Source organism: Alosa pseudoharengus, unplaced genomic scaffold, assembly GCF_046254945.1.
Source record: "Alosa pseudoharengus isolate Yale_2024_CS ecotype anadromous, Long Island Sound unplaced genomic scaffold, YU_APseudo_1.1 YU_APseudo_1.1_scf_2, whole genome shotgun sequence".
In the NCBI taxonomy this organism is placed as follows: domain Eukaryota; kingdom Metazoa; phylum Chordata; class Actinopteri; order Clupeiformes; family Clupeidae; genus Alosa; species Alosa pseudoharengus.
In genome coordinates, this window is record NW_027468663.1 from 5,096,571 (window position 1) to 5,119,383 (window position 22,813).

The window sequence follows — 22,813 nt, forward strand, 5'->3', positions numbered from 1 at the left end:
ATTTAGTATAAGCATTTGTTGCGCCATTGAGTAACATTCACTTATGAAAAGCCCTATAGTTTATGTCCCTGGGGCTAAAGTCTATTTGTAATGCCATTATTGCAAAATTACAAGTACACTAAGTAAACTGCAGCTTTCCTACTCAGTCTCAATTCATACGTACAGTCTGGCTTCTACACAGTCTTACGCTCAGATGAGGCGTCTGGCACTTTAAAATAAGACATTACCGTCTGTAAAGAAAGAATGTGATAAAACCAGAAATGGCAAGGGACTGACTGGCAGAGCTTGGTACATGTTACCTCATGCAGTGCATGACAAAGACTACAAAGACATCTCTCTTTTTATATTTCTGCCATTTATTTTCATACAGGCCTTGTAGTCTTTATGTATACTATGTTAATTGTTGCTGAAACACTGCAATTTCCCCTTAGAGATGAATTATCCTTTCCTCTTCCTGTTTGTTTTAAGAGGTAAAGTAGCCTACTTTAATATTTTTTCTGTTGTGTTCAATGCCTTTAGGTTACACAGCACAACCTATTAAGAAAGATGGGCAAAAGTGAAAATGCTATGTATAAAAATGCTATGTGTGCACATTGGTTTGATGTAGCACAGCTTGGGCCGTTTAGGCCGTAAATGAATACTTCACACGCACATATAGTCCGGCAGCCAAATGGCATAATTTAGGTGAACCTGGTTTTGTCGGTTAAAGTTTTTTTTTTTGCTGTTTCTTGTTGTCAAGGGGTAACTCAAAAAGATTAGAGAGGGTGCCCGGTGATATCCCTTGGGCAATTCTCGATATTAAGCCTTTCTTGTCCAATGTGTTGATATAAAGCGAGGCACCACAGGTGAATAGGGTAAAAAAATTAACTAGCAGATATCACTATGAAACTTCCCCAGTTGATTACTTACATTAATATGGAAAAAAATGTATTACAAATTATCTGTAATATAAAGTTTAAATATGCAAATTAAGCATAAACAAATTAAATATGGGCTGATTTGCATAAACTACAAAAAACTAAATCGGAACATTGGATGAAGCCAGGTTCAAAATTACTTTTTCATTGTGTTGACATATTAGATTAAAAGTATTTTACACAGGGAATTTTAGATATCTCTTTTATTTATTCCGTAAATCAGAAAGTACTGCCAATAGCCTTAAAAAAATACATTTTTCCATGTTTTTAGGAATAAAATGTCATATATAAAGGCTAGGAATAATATATCAACAAACCCCTCTGTAGAAGCCTTCTAAATATAGTTAGGTATAAGACTGGAAAGTTTGGTGTATGTAGGTGCTTCTGAAGTGCAGATTTCATTCTCAGAGTGGGAGAGGAAACTAATCCATGGGTGCTACATGCTAGCATCTCTCACATAGCACATCTCTTAGGTGTGGATGGAGGTTTACCAGAGACTTTCTAATGAGGAGTCACAGCACTCAAAAAATCCTCCATAGAAATGCATGGGGTTAGTTTGTAACGCCAATATGGCAGTTGTCTACACATATCCCGCCCCTTCCGCGGCAAAAAAGTCAACATGTGAATACATTGTGCCAATCATGTGGTGTGTTGTGAATACATCGTGCCAATCATGTGTTGTGATCTCACTGCTGGAGCAAGGTTGGTGTTGTGAAGTCTTGCGCACACCGAAATAGTTGCCTGTTAAGTGCCCAAAAAGCGCTACAATATGGCTGCTGAGTGGAAGGACTTGCCTAAAAGGACTTTGGGTTTACTTACTGCACAGCTATGTAAATGACTACTGTTAGCCTAAACTGCCCTCTTTTAGCTGATTTCTACAGGGTGTCTGTTCTACTGTTCTAATATGTATAACATATACATTTATTGTTATTCTTTATTGCAGTAGTAGTCTATGCTCAGAGCCTAAACTCGTCATTCAAAAAGAGAATATTCATTTTTAAGTATTGAAGTATTTGGAGCCTGAAACAAACGAATACTTCAGTTGGAAATTCAACTGCCATTTGCAGAAAGATTCATTGATTCATTACTGAGGCCAACCAGTCTACCAGAAAATGTCAAACTTGCACCAAACTACATTTTGGAGATGATCAGATGTGGCTGCAAGAGTGAAAATCCTTGTAGCTCTAACAGATGCAGTTGCCAGGTAAATGGTGCCTTGCACAGTGTTCTTTGCATGTTTTAGGGTAGGATGAGCTAGAACTGGACAATTATCAGAACTAATACTAGAGGAAAAGTGCACATATTCAGAATTATTACAGGCAATATCTGAAACTATAAATTCATTATTTGACATAGAAAAGGGTTACATTTTCCCAATTTGAATGCATGAAGTATTGTCTGAATAACGATCACAAACAGTATTTTAATACATTCTATTTGAGTTGATTATTTGCTTTTCCTATTTTTTTTCTTCATGATTTCAGCACATATGGCTTTAAAGGGACACCAGGCAAGCCTGATGCTTTTTCTCTACGACACTCCACCTCGCTCGGTCTGAAGCTCTTTTCCTTTTCTTTGCATCTTCCGTCAAGGGTTTTCGCTGCTTCTTCGCCGGCTCTGCCATTATACACACGTTTGCAACAATCGCTAGCGTTTCGTTAGCCTCCCTCTCTGCTGTGGATGCAGGATGGAAACTGAAACTGCTTCGGTCACCGGGTACGATACACTGAACTTGCAAGCGGGATATTCTTCCTACAGGCAGTGGGTGAGAGAGTCTTCATTCGCCCTGTAATGAGTAATTTAACCATATAGCGACTTACGAAGATGAGTAATTAACACGAAAACGTTGCCTGGTGTCCCTTTAATGGTTAATGTACATTGCCCAAGGGATATCACACTGGGCACCCTCATAAATATTAAAGAGCCACCCCAAGTCAACAAGTCTAAGCAAAAATGAATACATAAATACCCACAAAAACAGGTCTGACCCCATGGCTCCCAGGCTGGCATTATCTGAAATATAGAAATTCATTAATTCACTTAGTAAAGGGTTAAATTGTCCAAATTTAAATATACTGTCTGACAAACTATCACACAGAACACTGTATTTTAGTGCATTTTATTTGAGTTGATTTGCATTTAATATGAGTAGGCCTACTCATCTTGAAATTAGAGGTATATCCTATTTTTTCATGATTTTGGCACATTGGGCTTTTTCATATGTAAACATTAAATTACAGAAAACTTGTAATACAAATTTCCTGTGTAAAATACTTTTCATCTAATATGTAAACACAATGAAAAAGTAATTTTGAACCGGGCTTCATCTAATGTTCAGATTTTTTATTTTTAAACTTTATGCAAATCAGCACATATTTAATTAGATTATGCCTAATTTGCATATTCAAACATTACATTTCAGATAACTTGTAATACATTTTTTCTCCATATTAATGTAAGTAATCAACTGGGGAAGTTTCATAGTGATATCTGCTAGTTAATTGTTTTGCCCTATTCACCTGTAGTGTCCTTGTATTCAATACATTGAACAAGAAAGGGTTAATATACAAAATTGCCCAAGGGATATCACTGGGCACCCTCCTAAATCTTAAAGAGATACCCCTAGTGTACAAGATTCTGCAAAAAAAAAAACTTTAACCGACAAAACCAGGTCTGACCCCATGGCTGCCGGACTAATACTGGTACTAGCACTTGCAACCGCCATGCATACATACTTACAAGTATGTGTGTGTGTGTGTGTGTGTGTGTGTGTGTGTGTGTGTGTGTGTGTGTGTGTGTGTGTGTGTGTGTGTGTGTGCAAGCCTATATGTGTGTGCACAAGTATGTAGGCTATGTCTATGCACACACACACACACACACACACGGTTGTATATAAGTGCTACCAGTATATGTGAAGTAATCATTTACGGAATAAACGGCCCCATAGCTTGTCAGCTTGCAGTTCACTACAGGCGCACATACAAGGCTGTAGCCTAATGGTGCTTTCATGGTGATATAAATCAATCTAGATCATCCAGTAGGCTATGATAATCTGATGCGGTGGTAGGCCGTTGCATGAAATACACTGCGCATGTCTTTTTATTTTTTAAAATTTTTTTTTGTGTAGCCTGCTGTTTGTTTGGACGTTATTATTCGCCATTTTCATTGAGGCTGAGTATTTTCTTTATTATACTTTACTGACGATTCAAGTGAAACATTATACTAATATTACACGAAACATAAAGCAAAAATGTATTCATTCCAAATAAATGAATACGACAGCCCCGTTTTTATTTATAAGAACATAATTTTACCACATTTCGCCTCATTCAAGATGGCGCTATGAAAGGCGGGGAGCGCGGCCTTAATGTTTTAAAAGTGGCCTTCAAGTGCTATCGGAAATATCGTAATTACGAATTCAGAGCGAGTTTTTGTTAATGATACTAGCGTTAGTTGGGGACTCACGGTACACTAAAGTCGGAAGAACGACTTCTAAACTAGTCCAAGGACATTCGACCTTTCAATGAGCACATGAAGTTAGCAACAGCGCTGATGGTGGCAACGTTTGGGTTGACAGGGGGCCATGGAATACTGTAACGATAGCTAAGCTCAAGAACTACCATTGCAGGAATAGTCGTTTTTTGTAAGAAAACTGTTGTTGTCCAACAGATTACTTACATTCAACACAGCAAGTGAAAACCTGCCGTTGTCTGCAGCCATGTCGGAGGACCCGAGCCCCCAAAGTTGGTCTATCGACAGGGATGATTATGTGCTTAATGAGGTTATCGGTAGGTATGACAGGTTTACGTTAACGTTAGAGCAGCACCGTTAGCTTAGCCCCTATGTTCGTCAGATAGCGAGGTGATGGTGATTTTGATCATTTAATGATAATAGCGTTCTAATTTGCGGAACGAGAATGGACACTATGCAATGTCTTTTACATTTGCCCGAATAATTACTTGGTGCCCTGGAATCCGGTTAGCTTGTTAGCAAAATTAGCGCTAGCTTACTAACTGTTAAGAGGAGCCAGCAGCCGGGTAATTTAGCAATGAAAGTTCAGTAGCCAGCTATCAGGAGCTAACCTTTGGATTGAGCTTTCGCTAACGTTAGCTACCGTACTCCTCTTTTGAGTTTTAATATTTTTAATACATGCGTGTGATGTTCCTGGCTCTGCTTTTTCACAACAAATGTGATCACTCAACAGCTACTCAGGAGTAACTTTAGCAGATAGCCTAGCTGATGGTGATCTCCACTAGCTAGCGAAGTAACGTTCAGAAAGCTAAAAGTACCGGGCTTGCTAGACGGCTAGCCAGCCAAAATTCCATAACGTTAGCTTCTAGCTTGTTAGCTTGAGTGTGTTAAGCCAGTGGGCACCGACTTCAAACAGAGACCCAATTCATTGTTCACTGTTGCTATAGGTGTTTTGAACTTGACGAGTTAACCCCTTTTACTGTCTATGGTTAACCCTGATGTTATAATATGTCGATAGTTCCAAATCAGTTTAAGATCGTTTCTGTGTTACCTATGGCTAGCAAGCTAATGGGGTTGTTTCCTGCATGTTTGGATGGATGGATGGGCACTGTCAGTGGCTATTAAGGTTAATAAGTGCAATGCGCAGTTATTATTCCATAGTCATATTATTGTATGCACATTATGAAAGCAAATCAAAGGAATATGAGAATTCTACATGATTGTAAGCTCTTAACGTAGAACTAGTTCCATAACGTTGATGCATCAGCGCAGTGTGCAAAGACAAATATATTTATCCATTCAGACGTATCCATCCATCCATCCATCCAACTGTTGGTATTCTAAACTTTGCTCTCGTCATCATTTATAAGTTCACAGTTATGATGACGAGATGTTTTAGACATGTGACATGGTGCGTGTTGGTGTGCATCCAAGATGATTTAATCATCTGTCTGCACTTAATTCAGGGAGTGGAGCCACGGCTGTGGTCCAAGCAGCATACTGTACGCCACGGAAGGAGAAGGTGGCGATCAAACGCATTAACCTGGAAAAATGCCAGACCAGCATGGACGAGCTCTTGGTAACTTTACAGTCATCCTTTCATCAGTGACCATGTTACATTTTTTAGCATTATAATACATTGATGACTCTGTACTAGTTCACAAAGCACCCTACATGTCAAATCTAAAATTATTGTCTAATAATGTATGGGGCCGCCGTGGCCTACTGGTTAGTGCTTCGGACTTGTAACCGGAGGGTTGCTCACTGCTCCGGGATTAGTGTGTGCTTCACCTCACTGTGTGTTCACTGTGTGCTGAGTGTGTTTCACTAATTCACAGATTGGGATAAATGCTGAGACCAAATTTCCCTCACGGGATCAAAAGAGTATATAAACTTATACGTGGTTTTATTCAGGAAAGCTTAGTTTAATCACTGGATGGTGCCATTTTGGTTATGTAAGAGAATCACGGGAATGGCTCTGGCTTGTCACCTCAATGAGAGCTCTTTTTGCCAAATGATGGTGTAACTTTGTTCAGTTCCCAGTCATTAGTCGGCCTGTCTCTGCCTGGCCAGTGTCACTTTGTGAACTACCCGTGAGTGTGAGAAGAATGCAAGAACTCAAACATATTTTAGTTTTTGTAGAATAGTTACAGCTCCATTTTGTTTACGGCTATTAAGCAAACTTACTTTTAAATGTAGCCTATATAAAGTGTGTCTGTCTGATGTTTGCAGCCTTAACTAAACTGCAGTTTTTGCTGTTTTAGGCAAAGCATTTAAAGTATTCTTTCCCTCATGCTAACAGCGTGCAATAGGACCAGTGTAGAACTCTTTGGATATACTGAGCTGCCACAGACTGATTTAGTGGAATTTAGTGCTGTGTTAAGTATAACAAATCTACTTGTATTACTCACAAGCGGTATTATGGTTGAGCAGGGAAAGACCTGAGGTGCTTTCAAATTCGGCAAACAGTGGCAAACGTTCATGGCGAACATGTTTTCTCTGTGCAGTTAAATTTGAACGATTTGCTGTAAACATTCCATTGTAACGGTAACACTTCATTCAGCTCCACTGTATGTTTGCGGAGAACTACCTCGTCAGACTGTTTGCGAGTGTTCGCAAACGTTCGCCAAAAACTCAAGGCAAACAGAAACCTGTTTGCAAATGTTCGCCATTGTTTGCCATAGTTGAACGCACCTCTGGATTCTGCTGTGTAGGTAATCGTGTAGGGAGTCGGCTGATGGGAGTCTTTTCAAGTGGTTTCCAGGCCTGAGCAGAGTGAAGGTCTTGGAGTGTGAGATTTGCAGTAGCTTAAAGGATATAAAGCTAAGTTATAAACACAAAGAAATTTGAGTGCAATAAGAAAACAGCTTTACATGTAATTATGTTATTTATTTGAAAAGCCATGATCTTATTCACACATAATCAACAATTATGATGGATAGATAGATAGATAAATAGATAGATAGATAGATAGATAGATACTTACTTACGTACTTACGTACTTACCTACTTATGTACTTACTTACTTACTTGATTGTTTGATTGATTGATTGATAGATTGATCGCTCCCCAAAGGGAAATTCAAGCAATATGGTATTGGAAACAATACCATACAAGATTACTTGAGTGCATTTGTCCTCTTTTCCCCCTGTAATACAAAAGCACCAGATCAGTCACCTCTGGGATATCCCTAACCTTAATGAAGTTAATAACGGTAGTTTGTCTGTTTCTGTCAAGTGTCTGTGTTTAAAGCCTGTTTCCTTCCCATCTCTGTCATCTGCAGAAGGAGATCCAGGCTATGAGCCAATGCCACCACCCCAACATCGTGTCCTACTACACTTCCTTTGTGGTGAGGGATGAGCTATGGCTGGTGATGAAGCTGCTCAGTGGGGGTAAGGGGCTGCCTTGTCCTCTCCTCATTTCAGACTGGTTGAAGGGAGCACTTCTGCGTGGAAGATACTAGTAGCAACACTGCAGGTTTCAGTGTGCTCCTCATTTCTGAGTTTGAGACTCTGGAGGTGGAATTTTCTGCAAGGAGAAAAAAAATGCCTCTCGACTATGAATCAGTGAAGGTTTCTCTCGAGCCTCAGGAACACAGCAGACACTTATTCCTCTGTGGTAGCATCGGTAGCAGTCTATCTTTGGGATCAGCGGGCTGTTAACTGTTAACATTTATAACTAATATTGTTCACAAAGTTCTGAGTGGCTGGGTATTCATTGTTGTCCTACGGATAGCGCTTTAATCTCTTGATCTGAGCTTTGATCACATGCTGTCATTTTGTGTAAAAAAGATCAGACCTGACCAGTTTTCATTTCAATTTATGAGAAAAAAGATAATGAGGCATTAGCTGGTGTTCTGTCCATGTCTTTGGGGGGGGGGGCAGATTCCTATGGATTTCTCAGTCAATTCCATGCTGGCTCTTTGCCTGGAATTCAGCTTTTGTCAGTACCACAAGTAGCTTTTCCCTCCAGCTCTGACCTGTCTTGCCGTTTTCTTTATCTGATCTAACTGCTTTGCTGCGTCTCTTTTACAGCCACTGTGTTCCTGAATGTCCGGCTGTTTATAGTAGCTTATCCCCCTCATCAGGAGTTGGTCTGTCCTCTTTAACACTTATTTAATTGGGGCATCTTGCTACCTGTGAAGCGATCTCTACGTACATTCTTGCTACCTATTGATCTCAAGTCATGTTTAGTGTCACAATACCAAAGATATCACTTTTCATTATACAATACCTACCATAAATATCTCGATACTCGATACTGAAACGATATCATGGCAAAATCCTAAATTATTTGGAAATGAAAGGACGCAGACTTTGTTGAATTTGGTGCACTTTTGTAGTGTGCAGGTCAATTCTGGGTTCTGGGATAAATGCAGAGACCAAATTCCTTGTATACGCCGGTATACTTGGCCTGTAAACCTGATTTACATGTACATGATTTTACATTTAGATCTGCTGCTCACACTCTTGTTCATCTCCCACAGGCTCCGTTCTGGACTTCATCAAGTACATCATATCACGGGGGGAGCACAGGTCGGGCGTGATGGACGAGCCCAGCATCGCCACCATCCTCAAAGAGGTCCTGGAGGGACTGGACTATCTGCACAGGAACGGGCAGATTCACAGGTACGGCACGTCTGGACCAAATGAATCATGCCACTTGGTTTGTGTTATCTACAGGAATACAATACAAACAGGCAGTAAACAAGATTGCTCACACCCATGAGAAAAGCTTTTGCATAATGTGAACTCATTGGTGGATGGACAAGATTGCTCACACCCATGGGTGGACATATAATTAGTTACACGGTAATATAATTTGTAGTGTAGGCTGTTAATAAATAATATGTTGATGTGTTGATATGAATGTTGATAAATAACTTGTGAAAGGTGTACACTGAAATCAGTTCCTTTTGTGTTTATTTCTGATATGGTGTTTCCAAGTATATCTAGCACTGATGTCCTGGCATGTATTCCTTCTGCCTGTGCACTTGAGTGATAATCAATAATCAATTTACTGCCTTACATGAGTTGTGATAATTAATATTGATCAGCTGGTTTAGTGAATAGTTGGAACCTGTGCTAGGTATTTTCCACCTCCACCACCTGTGAATGAGTAAAGCTACAACAGAGGAGGTTCATGATTTTTAAACCTAATTTAATATACTCTAATATATTAATATAAAATGTTTTTATTCATTCAGATTTGTCGGCGTGGTTTATGACACCTTTTCTATTTATTTTTGTTATGGTTTTGTGGGTTTTTACAGTGTTAGATTATAATTATGAACTTTTTTCATAAAGCTATTGCAAGCTATACTATGTTGAGAGTTTAAATAATTAATCTCAATAGCTAAATAATTTAGTAGAATTGTATTATGTAATCTTTACAGGCAAATTAATTTAGATACACAGAATGTCTGTAGATGCTGCATATTTGATATGTTGTTGTTGTATATGGTAAAGCCAGCAACTACCCATTCCCATAACTCCCAAGGGGTTTGCATTATTATTGAGGTATTGTGTGAAATAATCCTATTTCATTGTGTTTTAATATGTCTGAGAGGCCAATAATTGTTTGCTTGGAGAACTTATCTGAAGTGTGTGTGGGCCATCGATGACAATGTTTCTGATTTATTTAATGTTGTTTTTCTGCAGGGATGTGAAAGCTGGAAATATCCTTCTTGGGGAAGATGGGTCAGTGCAAATTGCAGGTCAGTAATCCTGGGTTACTGTCTGTCGTGAATGGGAGCATTGCTAATTTATAGCAATTAAAAGGGCTCATCTTGAATATTACTGTCTGGGGGCTGATAATTCTTTACCATTTTGTTTAAAGTAAGAATATTAAAAAATGGCTTTGAGTCCACAAGTGAGCAGTGATCTTTTTCAGGTTGCAGCCTGTTCAGTTGTTGTACATCATGCGTTTTCTGCTTGTTGCCTTAGTGTAGTGCATTGCATTTCTGTTCTTCACAACTCTATTGGTAGTCTTGCTGTTTTTGACAAACCTATTGGTAGCCTTCTTGTCTGTTTATCCTCTTCACTTTCCTGTTGGCAGACTTTGGAGTGAGTGCCTTTCTAGCAACGGGTGGTGACATGACTCGGAACAAAGTACGGAAGACGTTTGTCGGAACCCCGTGCTGGATGGCGCCTGAGGTGATGGAGCAGGTGAGTTCCTCTTGAGGTCATGTGTCAAAACTGTTGTCCCCCTGAGGAATCTCTGGCATTGGTCTCCCTGTGTCGGCCGGTCATGTTCCACAGGCACGCTCAATTGGCCAAATAGTGATACAGTCTGAAGTCACATAAAGCCAAATTTTGAAAACACAATTAAATTATAGTTTAGAGATAACAGTTTATAAAAGTATAGTTAATCGTTTTGCTGTTCATTTCAGTAAAAGTAAAGCAAGTCATTGTGCCCAATGCCCATGTTTTCCGCCCGTAAGGAAGACAGTGTGAGACTCCAGGGCCTCCTCCGCAGTGGTTCTTTTGATCTGTTCCACAAAGGGCGTGCACTTAGAAAGCAGCCATCTTCTCTCAAGAGTGTCTGCAGTCTAAGTATGCTCTTAGCCATGCTTTTACAGCTCTATGTACAGCATTCACATGAGACACCGCCAGGCCCTTTTACACAGTGGCCTTTTCTTCTGCCTGCTGCTTGTGTCTCACCACTCTGAGGTCGTTTGACTATTAAAAAAATAGTGGCTTTAAAAATGCATGGCTTTATGGATGAACTGTAACACAGTAAAATTAATACAGGATGATTAGGATGATGATGATGATTATAATTATAATAATTTATAATAATAATAATAAGCTTTATTTATATAACACCTTTCGTACACAGAATGCAGCTCAAAGTGCTTTACATGTCCAGTTTACAGTTTGTATCACTTCACAAGTTCAGGTGTGACTTCTTGAGTACATCTCTGATAGAGTAGATAGGCTGTGAGATGTTACAGGCAGGTCAGCATAGTCAATCTTTTGACTGTTTGCAGATTTAGGGCATTTCTCGTAGGCAGAAAAAAGCTGTTGCACTCAAAGGCCCAATCCCAAAGTCCAGACTCACAGACTCACAGACTTTGCTGCGTGTTCTCGCGAAATTCGTAAGGGCTTAGGGCAGTCCCAGTGTCACATTTCAAAGGGCGTGAGGGTTTGAGTACACACTTATCGAGCCCTTTCCGTGGCTGCATCGGTGCAGACTTCACCAAAGGGAATTACCCAAAGTTCAAAGGGTTATGGCGTTTACCGCGGAGATAATAGGGAAATCTGAAAATTGCAAAGGTAAACAACAGCATGACACACGTGCATGGTGCAAGTGGCAGCAAGTCTTTGTTATTAAACATGGTCAAGTTACATGTGATCTCGTGAAGTGCTGTCCCAATCCCGTATACCTATCTGAACCCATGTGGCCTCACTCACTTAGCACCTGAGATCAATTAAGTCTATGAGTCTTGAGCCATGTGAGCCATGGCCGTCCATGGTTGCCCCTTGCTTTGGTCGTGATGCCCCTTTGAAAATTGGAGGTTCACAGTCCACTGTGGCCTTGGTGCCCCCCTGTGCCCCTTTAGATGTTGTGCTTTGTGTCCGACTAATAGCGATTTTAATTTGTAGCCTATGGCCTGTCAAAAATAATCTTAGCATTAACAGCACAAATTAATTTAGTCTTTGATGCGGTGGAGATCCGGCCGCATACTACTACTATTTCAATCTGCCATGACATCTTCACGGAACAGTATGATGCTGCTATTTAGCCCTATAGGGCAGATAGTAAAAGTTTGTCCAAATTCACCCATTCTTCTCTGTTGAACTACTCGCGAAGTAGCCTACTCATCACGCAGACATCACGCACATCCCATCACATGAAATAGCTTTTTCTCAACTTGTATACGATGTTAGCCGCTAGTTAGCTCGCGAGAAAAGTTGAATTTAATCATATTATTCTACATACAGTTCTGTGCCCATGTCCCCACCTATTAATCTCGGTGGAATACTTCACAAACTCCTCACTCAACACATGACAAACCATATATCAGAATAAACAACAGACCTTACCGAACACAAAGGTGCAGATCATTCCCCTGTACAATTCCAGAGTAATTTGAATTTGCAGCAAATTTCTACATGCTTGTCTCCAGTTTTGGGCTTTAAGTTTCACAATGTGTTTAAATTGTTCAATACATGATTTCATAACAGGCCAAATAGAAAACAAATGTTAAATATAGCCTATATATCTGTAAATATGATGATGATTTACAGTCTCTATGTATTATGGCATGTTTCATGCTTTTGTAATGTTTGTAATGTCTACTGCTGTGAATAGGCTAAATACAACTCTGATCATTTGTATGTAGCCTAGTTTATAGTTAACTTTGGCCTTGGTGCCCTGACATGTGGCCTTTGTGCCACTCGCCAGATATACCCAACCGAAGGCCAAGTGGCCTTGCCCCTAAAATTATAAAATTCCTGGTCTGCTGGTATTGATATCTGATCAAAAACCAGTCTGTGTTCTACTGGATGATCTCCTTCTGCCTCTAGTTCTTGATGCAAATCAAGAATGGACACAAATGAAATCAACTTCAATGAATTAAAAAATGTGATTGGCTATCCTAGTGAAGTGATATGGCATTTGCTCCTTGTGAATAGGTGAGGGGATATGACTTCAAGGCTGACATCTGGAGCTTTGGAATCACGGCTATCGAGCTAGCGACCGGAGCGGCACCATATCATAAGTACCCTCCTATGAAGGTGAGTGGACCGACCCTTTCGCTTTGCACACGTCGTAGACACAACCCACTGTCAGGTGGATGAGTCTTACTGGTAATTTACACCAGGATTGTATTGGAAGTTTATTTCAGTCACCTGTCTGATATTATACTATTGTTAGCAGTAGAATTCCATTAAAATCAATGTATCAATTTACACCAGCAGCACTTTGCATGTGCATTGCGGCCATTAAAAGTAGAGGAAAGCGTTTTTTTTACACTTCACTTTTATTTTTAGAGCATATGTGAAACGTGCTCATACTAAGACATGGATAAACACAGTGCTGCATCACGTTATAGATGGAGGCAGTGTAAATTGATGAATTGCTTATGTGTTGGTTGCGGTGTAAATTCGCAGTAAGGCCACAGTGATGACCAGGCCTCCTCTCAATGTGTCTTTGGCCAGGTGCTCATGCTTACGCTCCAGAACGACCCGCCGTGCTTGGAGACGGGCGTCACGGACAAGGAGATAGTGAAGAAGTACGGCAAGTCTTTCCGCAAGATGATCTCGATGTGCCTACAGAAGGATCCAGAGAAAAGGTGACCGCCAGGGCTGATGCCACAAGATCTGAAAAGGCTTGGATATTAACCATGAAAAACAGCACTACTGACCAGCTAGATCTTTTCCAGCCCTCTGAACCCCTCAGCATCATAATTGGGTTATGCGGTTAACCTGTGTTGATATGTAACAACTTCTGGTGGTTAGACAGTCGTATACATGCCTCTGTCCAGTCTCTGGACTTTCATGCCTCCTGCCCTGCTCTTACCTTTGACTTTTGGGTGTGTTTTGACCCCAACACTGGTTAGACATGTATATACATACTTCTGTCTAGCCGGTGGATTTCCCATGCCACAGTGTCCTGCCCTTATTCTTTGACTTTTGGCTGTTCCCCTCAGGCCAACTGCTGCTGAGCTCTTGAAGCACAAATTCTTCACAAAAGCAAAGGTGAGTGTCTGCTCCATCAGGTGCTGAATATATGTCAAGTCAAGTCAGGTTTATTTATAAAGCACTTAAAAAACACCAGTTGACCAAAGTGCTATACAATAGAAAAGTTAATGATCAGGCATCAAACAATAACAGAGTTGTTTGTACAAATAACTGTCAGACACACTAGAGTAGGGGTAGCAGTAAAACTACATAAATGAAAGCAGTAAGTCATGTAATATAATAAAAAAGTAATTCATATTAAAATAAACAATAAAATAAGCACTTATACTGAGTTAAAAGGAAGGAGCCAGTCTTATATGCAGTGGCAGCTCATTCCAAAGTTTAGGGCCAATTACTGCAAACCCCCGATCTCCGCTGGTCTGTAACCTTGACGGTGGGACTACCAGTCGGCATTGGTCTGCAGACCTAGGTGCCCTTGATGGAGCATGTGGTGTTAAAAGATCTGATAAATAAAAAGGTGCAAAACTGTGGTCCTCGCATCCCCAGGGTAACTGAAAACATGGAAGTCTTTTGTACCCTGACAATGTAATGATAACACTCAGCCTGGAGGATTAGTTACACTGTAAGGTTTCTCCTTCTATGAGGATGTCTTTTGTTTTTCTCACACACACACACACACACACACACACACACACACACACACCACTGACGCAGAACGACATGCTGGCTGCCACCAGAGCCTGAGCTCCTGTTGGTGTAGTAACTGTGTGTGTGTGTAGTACGCTGCGTAGTGACAGAGAAGCCTCCCCACTCAGTCCTGTAGAGGGTGGTGTTTAATGTGGTTGAGGTTGAGTCTTGAAATTGCAGATTTGGATTAAGTATAGGCACTCTTTGGGGAGACAAAAAAAAAAAAAAAAAAAAAAAAGTTTATAATTGTGTTTTTCCCCAGAATCATGAATATTTACAAGAGAAGCTTCTACAGCGGGCTCCAACAATAGCAGACAGATCCAAGAAGGTGAGAACAGAGTGTTAATGATGTAGGTTATTTATCATTCCAGATCCAGACAAGCAAAAGTGACTAAAGCGGTGTTTGTGTGCGTGCGTTAGGTGCGGAGAGTTCCGGGCTCCAGCGGCAGGCTCCATAAGACTGAGGATGGGGAGTGGGAGTGGAGTGACGATGAGCTGGATATGGAGAGTGAAGAGGGCAAGGCAGCCTTTGCTGCTCTGCGGGTAAGAACACTGCACAACACAAACTCATACACACACAGATAGATCAGTAATGGGTAATATGCACACTCATATACACACACACACACACACACACACAGACATATCAGTAATGGGTAATATGCACACTCATACACACACACAGGTAGATCAATAATGGGTAATATGCACACTCATACACACACACACAGATAGATCAATAATGGGTAATATGCACACTCATACACACACACACACACAGACATATCAGTAATGGGTAATATGCACATTCATACACACACACACACACAGACATATCAGTAATGGGTAATATGCACATTCATACACACACACACACACACACAGACATAACAGTAATGGGTAATATGCACATTCATACACACACACACACACAGACATATTAGTAATGGGTAATATGCACATTCATACACACAGACATATCAATAATGGGTAATATGCACACTCATACACACACACACTGCCATATCAATAATGGGTAATATGCACACTTATACACATACACATAGACATATCAATAATGGGTAATCTAAATGTAATCTGTAAATCTAATGTTGAATTTTTCCAATGTTAGAATTTCTCATAGTATAGCGTGCAGTAACGAAGATGCTTGTCTACCAGCGTTTCTCATAGTGGCCTCATTTAGACGCCTTTTAGCTGAGGAGAACATAACTGAGCCGGCAGCTGCAGCAGCAGGTGAACAGTGTGTGGAGACAGGGCAGGGCCAGAGATGCACAAATTCATTCTGTTACATAGAACCCGTCGTCGCACGCCCCATTTTAAGGCCATGAGGGATTTTATTCATGATAAAAGTATACTTTTACTTTTGAGGAACTGAAAAGAGTAGGGTTAGGCACCGAAACACGGTTCTAATATCGCACCGGTGCCGACGCAAACGGTAGTAACTGCATCGAATAACAATGTGGATTTCGGTGCCTCATTTCGGTGCTTAAATCGCTTTATTTTTTATATAAAAAAAGTTCTATGCAGTTCTATGGCAAGCGGTTTTAACATACCTTAAGGCAAACCGCCTACACTTGGTAAACTTGAAAGCAGAGCTTACCATTTCAGGCATCGTTTCGGCACCGGCACCGTTTTAAAAGTATTGATTTAGCACCGGTATCGGATAAAACCCAAACGATACCCAAACCTAGAAAAGAGTCTTAGGGGGTATAATAAACTGCTGGAGTCTTGAATTTAACAGGGGTGTTGGTTTCTGTATTTTCCAGTCACCCAGAGTGAAGGAAGACCCTCCGAGCACAGAGGTAGGCCATCCACGACTATACATGTCCAGCATTCACATGGATTTGGGTGATGATATGAAAACACCCTAAAAAGGATTGAAACAAGTTCTTCCTGTGTTCTAGATCTTCACTGGGGATCCGGCTGCCCTGCTCCAGTCCGGTGGCTCTGCACAGGCCGACGTGCCCCAGAGCCAGCCAGTGGGAGAGCCCCCCATCGCCACAATAACAGCCCTACAGGTCAGCCCACTGACACAACCCCACTCCCACCCCAAACAGCACGCATCACGACCGATATGAGTTCTGTTTCATTAACGTTGTTTCTCTCTCTCTTTTTCTGGTGTGTGTGTGTTGTGAAGCCCCAGGCCCCAGGTGCAGCCGCTGGTCCTGATGCTCTGCAGCAGCCCATTAGTCTGGTGCTGAGGTTGAGGTAGGTCACCTCACCGTTAGGGTAAACCGCTTTTACTATTCACCACGGTGTGTCACGGTTAACAAATCGTGAAGGCTCTCCTTCACCACCTTTCCACTCACACTCATAAAAACATACATCCGGTACATGCCTGGCCTCCCCTAGCCTGCGTCTTTCCTCAATCTCTTTCCTCCTCACACACACACAGAAGCGCAGCGATACATGGCTGCTAGTTTAAGTGATGCTGAGGCTGCCCAGCAACAAAAATAGGCCAATGTTAAGTTGATTTGCTCACTTGCATCTGTGAAGTTTGGTGGGTGCTACACATTGGTAGTGGTTAGTGAGGTCCCCCTTTCCATGTGAAGCGCTTTGATTGTTGAGAAAAGCGCTATATAAATGTAACGTGTTGTTGTTGTATAGCTAACCTACCTAGGCTATGAGATTTAGTTAATTTTAGGGCTGTCAATCGATTAAAAAAATTAATCGAATTAATTACATACTCTGTGATTAATTAATCTAAATTAATCGCATATATATTTTTTGCTGTGAAAATATTTTAAATATTTAAATTCAAATGAATCATTGAATAATCAGCATTAGTGACATTAAAGTTCAAAAACTCTTTTATTATTATTTTCACTGTTCAAATAATGGCCATAATAATCTATGATATGACCTAATATGCTGAGGAAATCAATTCAAAAGTGGAAGAAGTTTTTTTCACATACAAGGCATTTCAGGCCACAGATATAACCTAGGGGACACAATGAAAATAAATGAACACTCCCCTGAATGTCAACACTATTTCTTTGCATTGATGTGCGACTTTAGAGTTGACGAACTCTGGTGATATGCAAATTCCTTGCTGCAGACATTGCAGAGGGCTTTATTTTAATCAACACTTTATTTTTATCAACATCAGGCCGTTTTTTAAAAGTAAATGTTCCAATCAATGATCTAGTCATCTAGGTCTAGATCATTTTCTTCTCTCTCCTTTATTTTACAGTCTTATGGTTACTGACTAGAATGGCTCGGGTTCATAGGTCACACGGAATCGATTAATCTGCGTTATTTTTTTTAATCAGTTATTTTTTCTCAAATTAATTAATCGAAATTAATCAGTTATTTTGACAGCCCTAGTTAATTTAGGTCTAATGTTGGGTTGAATGACAATTTCAGAAATAGGCTACGCAACCTACTGGCAAAGTTTTATATCTGGAGTTACTTGCTAACTATCTCGCTAGCTCACGTCATTTGAGTAGTGGTCACCAAAGGTGGTTTGACCAAAAGGGAAATGCGGATATAGTTTACAATGAAAAGTGATTATTTTATTATTACTATGCAGTGTCTTACTGTGAAAAAACATCAATAAATAGCCTTTAAAGATCAAAACCTCTAAAGAATGTGTTTTTATGTGAATGTGATTTTATACATTAGTAAAGTAATAATCGTGAAATCGTGATTATTCTTCAGACAATTATCGTACCACCAAAATCTCTAATCGTAACATCCCTACTCACCGTTGCACAACAGCACGTCCTGCCCTCCTAATGGGCGGCAATAAAAATATCAGACACATCTTGTAAAGATATCAGACAAATCTTGTTTTTATTGTTCAATACAATAAAGTTTGATATAAAAGTTATAGTGGGTTCATAATGACTCCTCTAACCCACAGAAATCTGAATAAGGAGCTCAATGACATCCGCTTTGAATACATGCCAGGAAGAGGTATGAGGAGACACTTTTCCCCCCTACACACATTTGTAGATGGTACAGATTGTGGTGAGCGTTTACACTGTGTTAGCAAATCTTCAGCTTGAACCCCATGTTCCCTCTCAGACACAGCAGATGGGGTTTCTCAGGAGCTGGTCACTGCTGGCCTGGTGGATGGCAAAGATTTGGTCATAGGTGAGCTTCAGCATAACTCTGCCACATTATTTGTGTTGAGTATCACATTTCCACTCACTGTTATGGTTTGACATTATTTTTACTTTCACTGAAAATGACTTGCTCACTTCTTTGCAGTTGCTGCAAATTTACAGAAGATTGTTGATGACCCTCAAAACAATAAAAATATCACTTTCAAGCTGGTAGGTCATGCTTTTTGGTTGGTAATGATTGGACATTTTATATATAATGCAATAACTTGTGTAAATTATGTAAATCCTCCTACGAGGTAAACAACTACACGTTTGGTGTTGTCTCTCTCTCTTTCTTCAAAGGCGTCTGGCGTTGAAGGCTCTGAATATCCAGATGACGTGAAACTCATGGGATTTGCCCAGCTGAGTATTAGTTAAGAATAACCACACTGGCAGCCTGGCCACACAGAGCTGCACAGGGGTGCATAGTATTTTACATACATTGGCCTAAAGAGAACCACTACTGCCAAAGAGGAGAAAGTGACCCGTCAGCACATAGGATTCAGAGCCCCTGTCAAGCTTGAGGACTGCAGTGGAGTGCAGAACTTCATAGGAAGTGCACTTGAATTGTTTACAGTGTTGGTGTATATGCAGAAGGGTGTGACTGTCCATTCACTCCACAATTCGATATGTTCTGTTTCCAGTTTTTTTCTTGTTTTCAAAAAAAGGAAGGGAAAAAAAGCTGAAGAGTGGCACATGCACACAAACAAAAAAAACACTTGCACAATCTCAAAACCTATTCCCTGTAATGTTTCATGTTAAAGAATGCCTTATTTTAAACAGTACTACTGATTCAGATGTCAGGGCGTTTGTTGTCATGTAGAGTGGTGTGTGTGTAGTTTCATTCATTGATGTTAGTGGTGAATTGTTTGCAAATGGCTCTCCTTGTCCCTTGTCGCCTACATCCTCACGTGAGCAGAGAGAGGACACCTGTGGTGAGGCCTTTTGGGAGAAGTGTGGTGATAATCTTATACTGTGAGCACTTTGACACATTAATTTGCAACACACCTTGAAGAAGGTTTTTTTTTTTTCTTATTAATATTCATTGATGTCATCACTTGTAGAGCCCAGTGTACAGAACCCCTCCTCGTCTACATGCTCACATATAGACACACACACACACACACACATACTCACATCACACGCATGTCACATGCAATACACTATTATTTTTTTTATTTCTAGGTTTGACAATATGGGCATGTTCCAATAGCAGACCAATTGCATGAATGGCTATGATAACGGATTTAGGGGATTAATAGATGTTGACTCGCACCTCTTGGCAGCACACTCACAGAAATCCAGGAAGCCCTCATTACAGTGATGAGCAGGTGATTATACTGTACAAATACGGGAAATTTAGTGCAATTATTCAAATTATTGTAACTGCATCTACATTTCAGACCCTAAGTGTTGGATTTTTAAATATTTAACTTGACATTTTATCTCTTATAACTCCAAGATTTGAAAAACTAATTTTAGTTATGTTGACATGGATTTTTTTTCTGCTAAGTCTGAACTTGATGGCAGCTCACCTGACCTGTTCTCCCTGAGCATCCAGTTGTAGCTGGTCTTTGGTCAGTCTTTTCTTTTGGCTGTGAGATGTTGCCTCTCAAGCACTGGGCCACATGCAACAAGAGCCTATCATTGATAAGAGGAGATGCACAGGGCTGTTTCCTGAACGTGTTGTGTTGCCTCCATGGTGATCTGTAAACAAGGTTTTAAGAAGGATAACAATTCTATGATTTCATGATGACCTCAATGGTTTGGAAATAGGCAACCCAATTTGTAGGTGTGTGTGTGTGTTTGAAGAGGAAGTTGGCATTGTAAGGAACATCTGTCAGGGACATTTTGCGGCCCCCCCCCCCCCCCCCCCATCAACTCTTGTGCTGACTCTTCAACCCAGGCTAGGGCCTTTGTGATTGCTTCCCATAGTCTCTTAGTCTCTTGATCTGACAGTGTTATGTTCATGTCTGTGTTGGTGTTTGTGCTACTTGCATAACATTCACAAGATGGGCCAGAGTGGTCACTAGTCAATTGACCAGCGCTGAACTTGTGGCAGTACACTCCAAGTTAATGCTGAAGTCCACTTGAACTCCAGTGCTACCTTGTGTATATCAGGCCATTTTAAGATGGTTTTAAGTTGAAACGTAGTTACTGAAGCAAGACACACTGTCACACTCATTTGTGGGTTTTGTCTGTGAAAATGACTTGGAATTATTGAAATAAATATATAGTAGACAACATTAGCCTATGAATGTGGCAAGGAGCTGCTGAGTACTTGATTGATAACTATGCTAGTATGTAAATAATGACATTTGGTGTTGATTTTGTTTTGTGTTTTTATATATAAATATTCAAATGTATTGAGTGTTTCACAGTTGGCCTTTGTTTTCAGTAGCAATGGGTGTGAATGGAAAAAAGAAAGTGTCATGTTTTTTTTTGTTTTTTGCTTGTCCTTTTGGGTTTAATACAGTACATAATCTGGGTCCACAACTATGTATTTTACATCTAGAAAAAGAAAAGATTGATTGAGGAAGGCCAAGACCTTATTTTTTTCTTGTAGCACCATGGATTTAAATGATCAGTTGTAGTTGGAATTAGCTTTTTGCGCCTTAGCACTTGTAGAGAGGATCTAATTAATGCCACCTTATAATTTAGTTTAGATTTGGTAAAAACAGTCCCCAAGAAAGAGTGAATTGCAAACTTGTTATCCAAATGATGACCTGACTATTTTTTTCTTTTGGGAGCATCACAAATATTGGTCTTCTATAAGTGTAGGAGACCTATTCCTAGTTTTTTGAGAAATTGCCATCCTTTTTATAGGAAAATACTTGTTGAAATTGTATTGCCAAATCAAGTTAGTTTCCACTATATATCACACAAACTGTATTTCCCCCCCAGATTATTCCATTTGTATATCCAGTGACCACAAGTAATGATAGAAGATGTGTATGTTCAGAACATGCACCTCAAAAACACCTTCCATAACTACCGGTATGTGTTAAAATATTCCTCAGCACTAGTCCAGGAAGTGTCTACATGTAGCTATGATAAGTGATGGTGCCGTCCTTGAGCTGTGACAGCGTCTTGGTCTTTCCATTATGATGGGAAGCGCAGTCGAATTCGGTGACATTTACACCATTTCCCCATGGGAGCCAATGGCGTCAGGGGGTGGCTGGCAAACGGCTTGGAGTTATGTGTTTGACTTTCAGGGAGTGACGACACAGTTATGTCAGATCAAATTTGATCCAGGGAACACCATGATGGTCAAGTTTATCAATTTAGTGCACCGGCCCTAAAGATGTCCGTGTCCAATGTCCGTGAGTAGAAAAAGCATATGTTAAGGGGGTGTAGTAGTTATTTTGTTTCCATTTGTCCTAGCTGGGTAATGGGGGCCAAATTGAAAAGGGTTACATGGAGGCAGCAAGTCTAACTTGCATTCTCCCAGAATGACAAAGTGAGCTATTTCAGAATTCTTAGCCATGTAAAGAATAATTTACCCGGTGTAAAAATTACCACTCTTTGTGTTCTGGACCAACTGGACTCTTGGTTGTTCTTCAGAGCTGTCGACAAAAAGTCAAATTGTCTAAACCCAAATGTGTCAAGGACAATGGTAAAACACTGTAATATGCATTTTGTTTCACTTCACTTTGTGGTCCTCCTTTTGGTTGGTGTTTTTTAATGCATGTTCATTTAATTATTTTTAATAATATTTAATAAAGAAGGAACTTTCAAAGTTGTTCACCCTTTGTTTGCTTGGAGCTACCAGGGATATCTGTTCTTAATTTAGATCAGGTATTGGATTACCTGGCAGACTCTTAACACGAGAATATCTTGTGATCTTTTTGGCATGTTATATAATGTTGTGTGAAAGCAGTGTTTTTCCAACCTTTACAACCCATCAGATCTGAGGGTAGATGTTAGACAAGGTCAGGAAACAGATCATGACGCAGGTCAT

At 40.2% G+C, this 22,813-nt stretch overlaps 1 protein-coding gene across 1 annotated transcript; it reads left to right on the top strand.

Annotated features, from left to right (window-relative positions):
- The first annotated feature begins 4,258 nt into the window (after window positions 1–4,258).
- oxsr1a (oxidative stress responsive kinase 1a) lies at window positions 4,259–21,218 on the top strand. Its single transcript, XM_076293457.1, has 18 exons — window positions 4,259–4,705; window positions 5,855–5,967; window positions 7,672–7,780; window positions 8,875–9,016; window positions 10,049–10,104; window positions 10,446–10,555; window positions 13,028–13,129; window positions 13,553–13,686; window positions 14,044–14,092; window positions 14,985–15,050; window positions 15,143–15,265; window positions 16,510–16,545; window positions 16,648–16,761; window positions 16,881–16,951; window positions 18,609–18,661; window positions 18,773–18,841; window positions 18,959–19,023; window positions 19,156–21,218. The coding sequence occupies exons 1-18, from the start codon at window positions 4,636–4,638 to the stop codon at window positions 19,228–19,230; spliced, it is 1,557 nt and encodes a 518-aa protein (XP_076149572.1). The 5' UTR covers window positions 4,259–4,635; the 3' UTR covers window positions 19,231–21,218.
- The last annotated feature ends 1,595 nt before the right edge of the window (window positions 21,219–22,813 follow it).

Excerpts from the sequence above, each read along its gene's own strand:
- oxsr1a (XM_076293457.1), top strand. The coding sequence starts at position 4,636 with ATGTCGGAGGACCCGAGCCCCCAAAGTTGGTCTATCGACAGGGATGAT. Across the intron at positions 15,266-16,509 it reads CAGCCTTTGCTGCTCTGCGG|TCACCCAGAGTGAAGGAAGA; the intron begins GTAAGAACACTG and ends TGTATTTTCCAG. Across the intron at positions 18,662-18,772 it reads TGAATACATGCCAGGAAGAG|ACACAGCAGATGGGGTTTCT; the intron begins GTATGAGGAGAC and ends GTTCCCTCTCAG.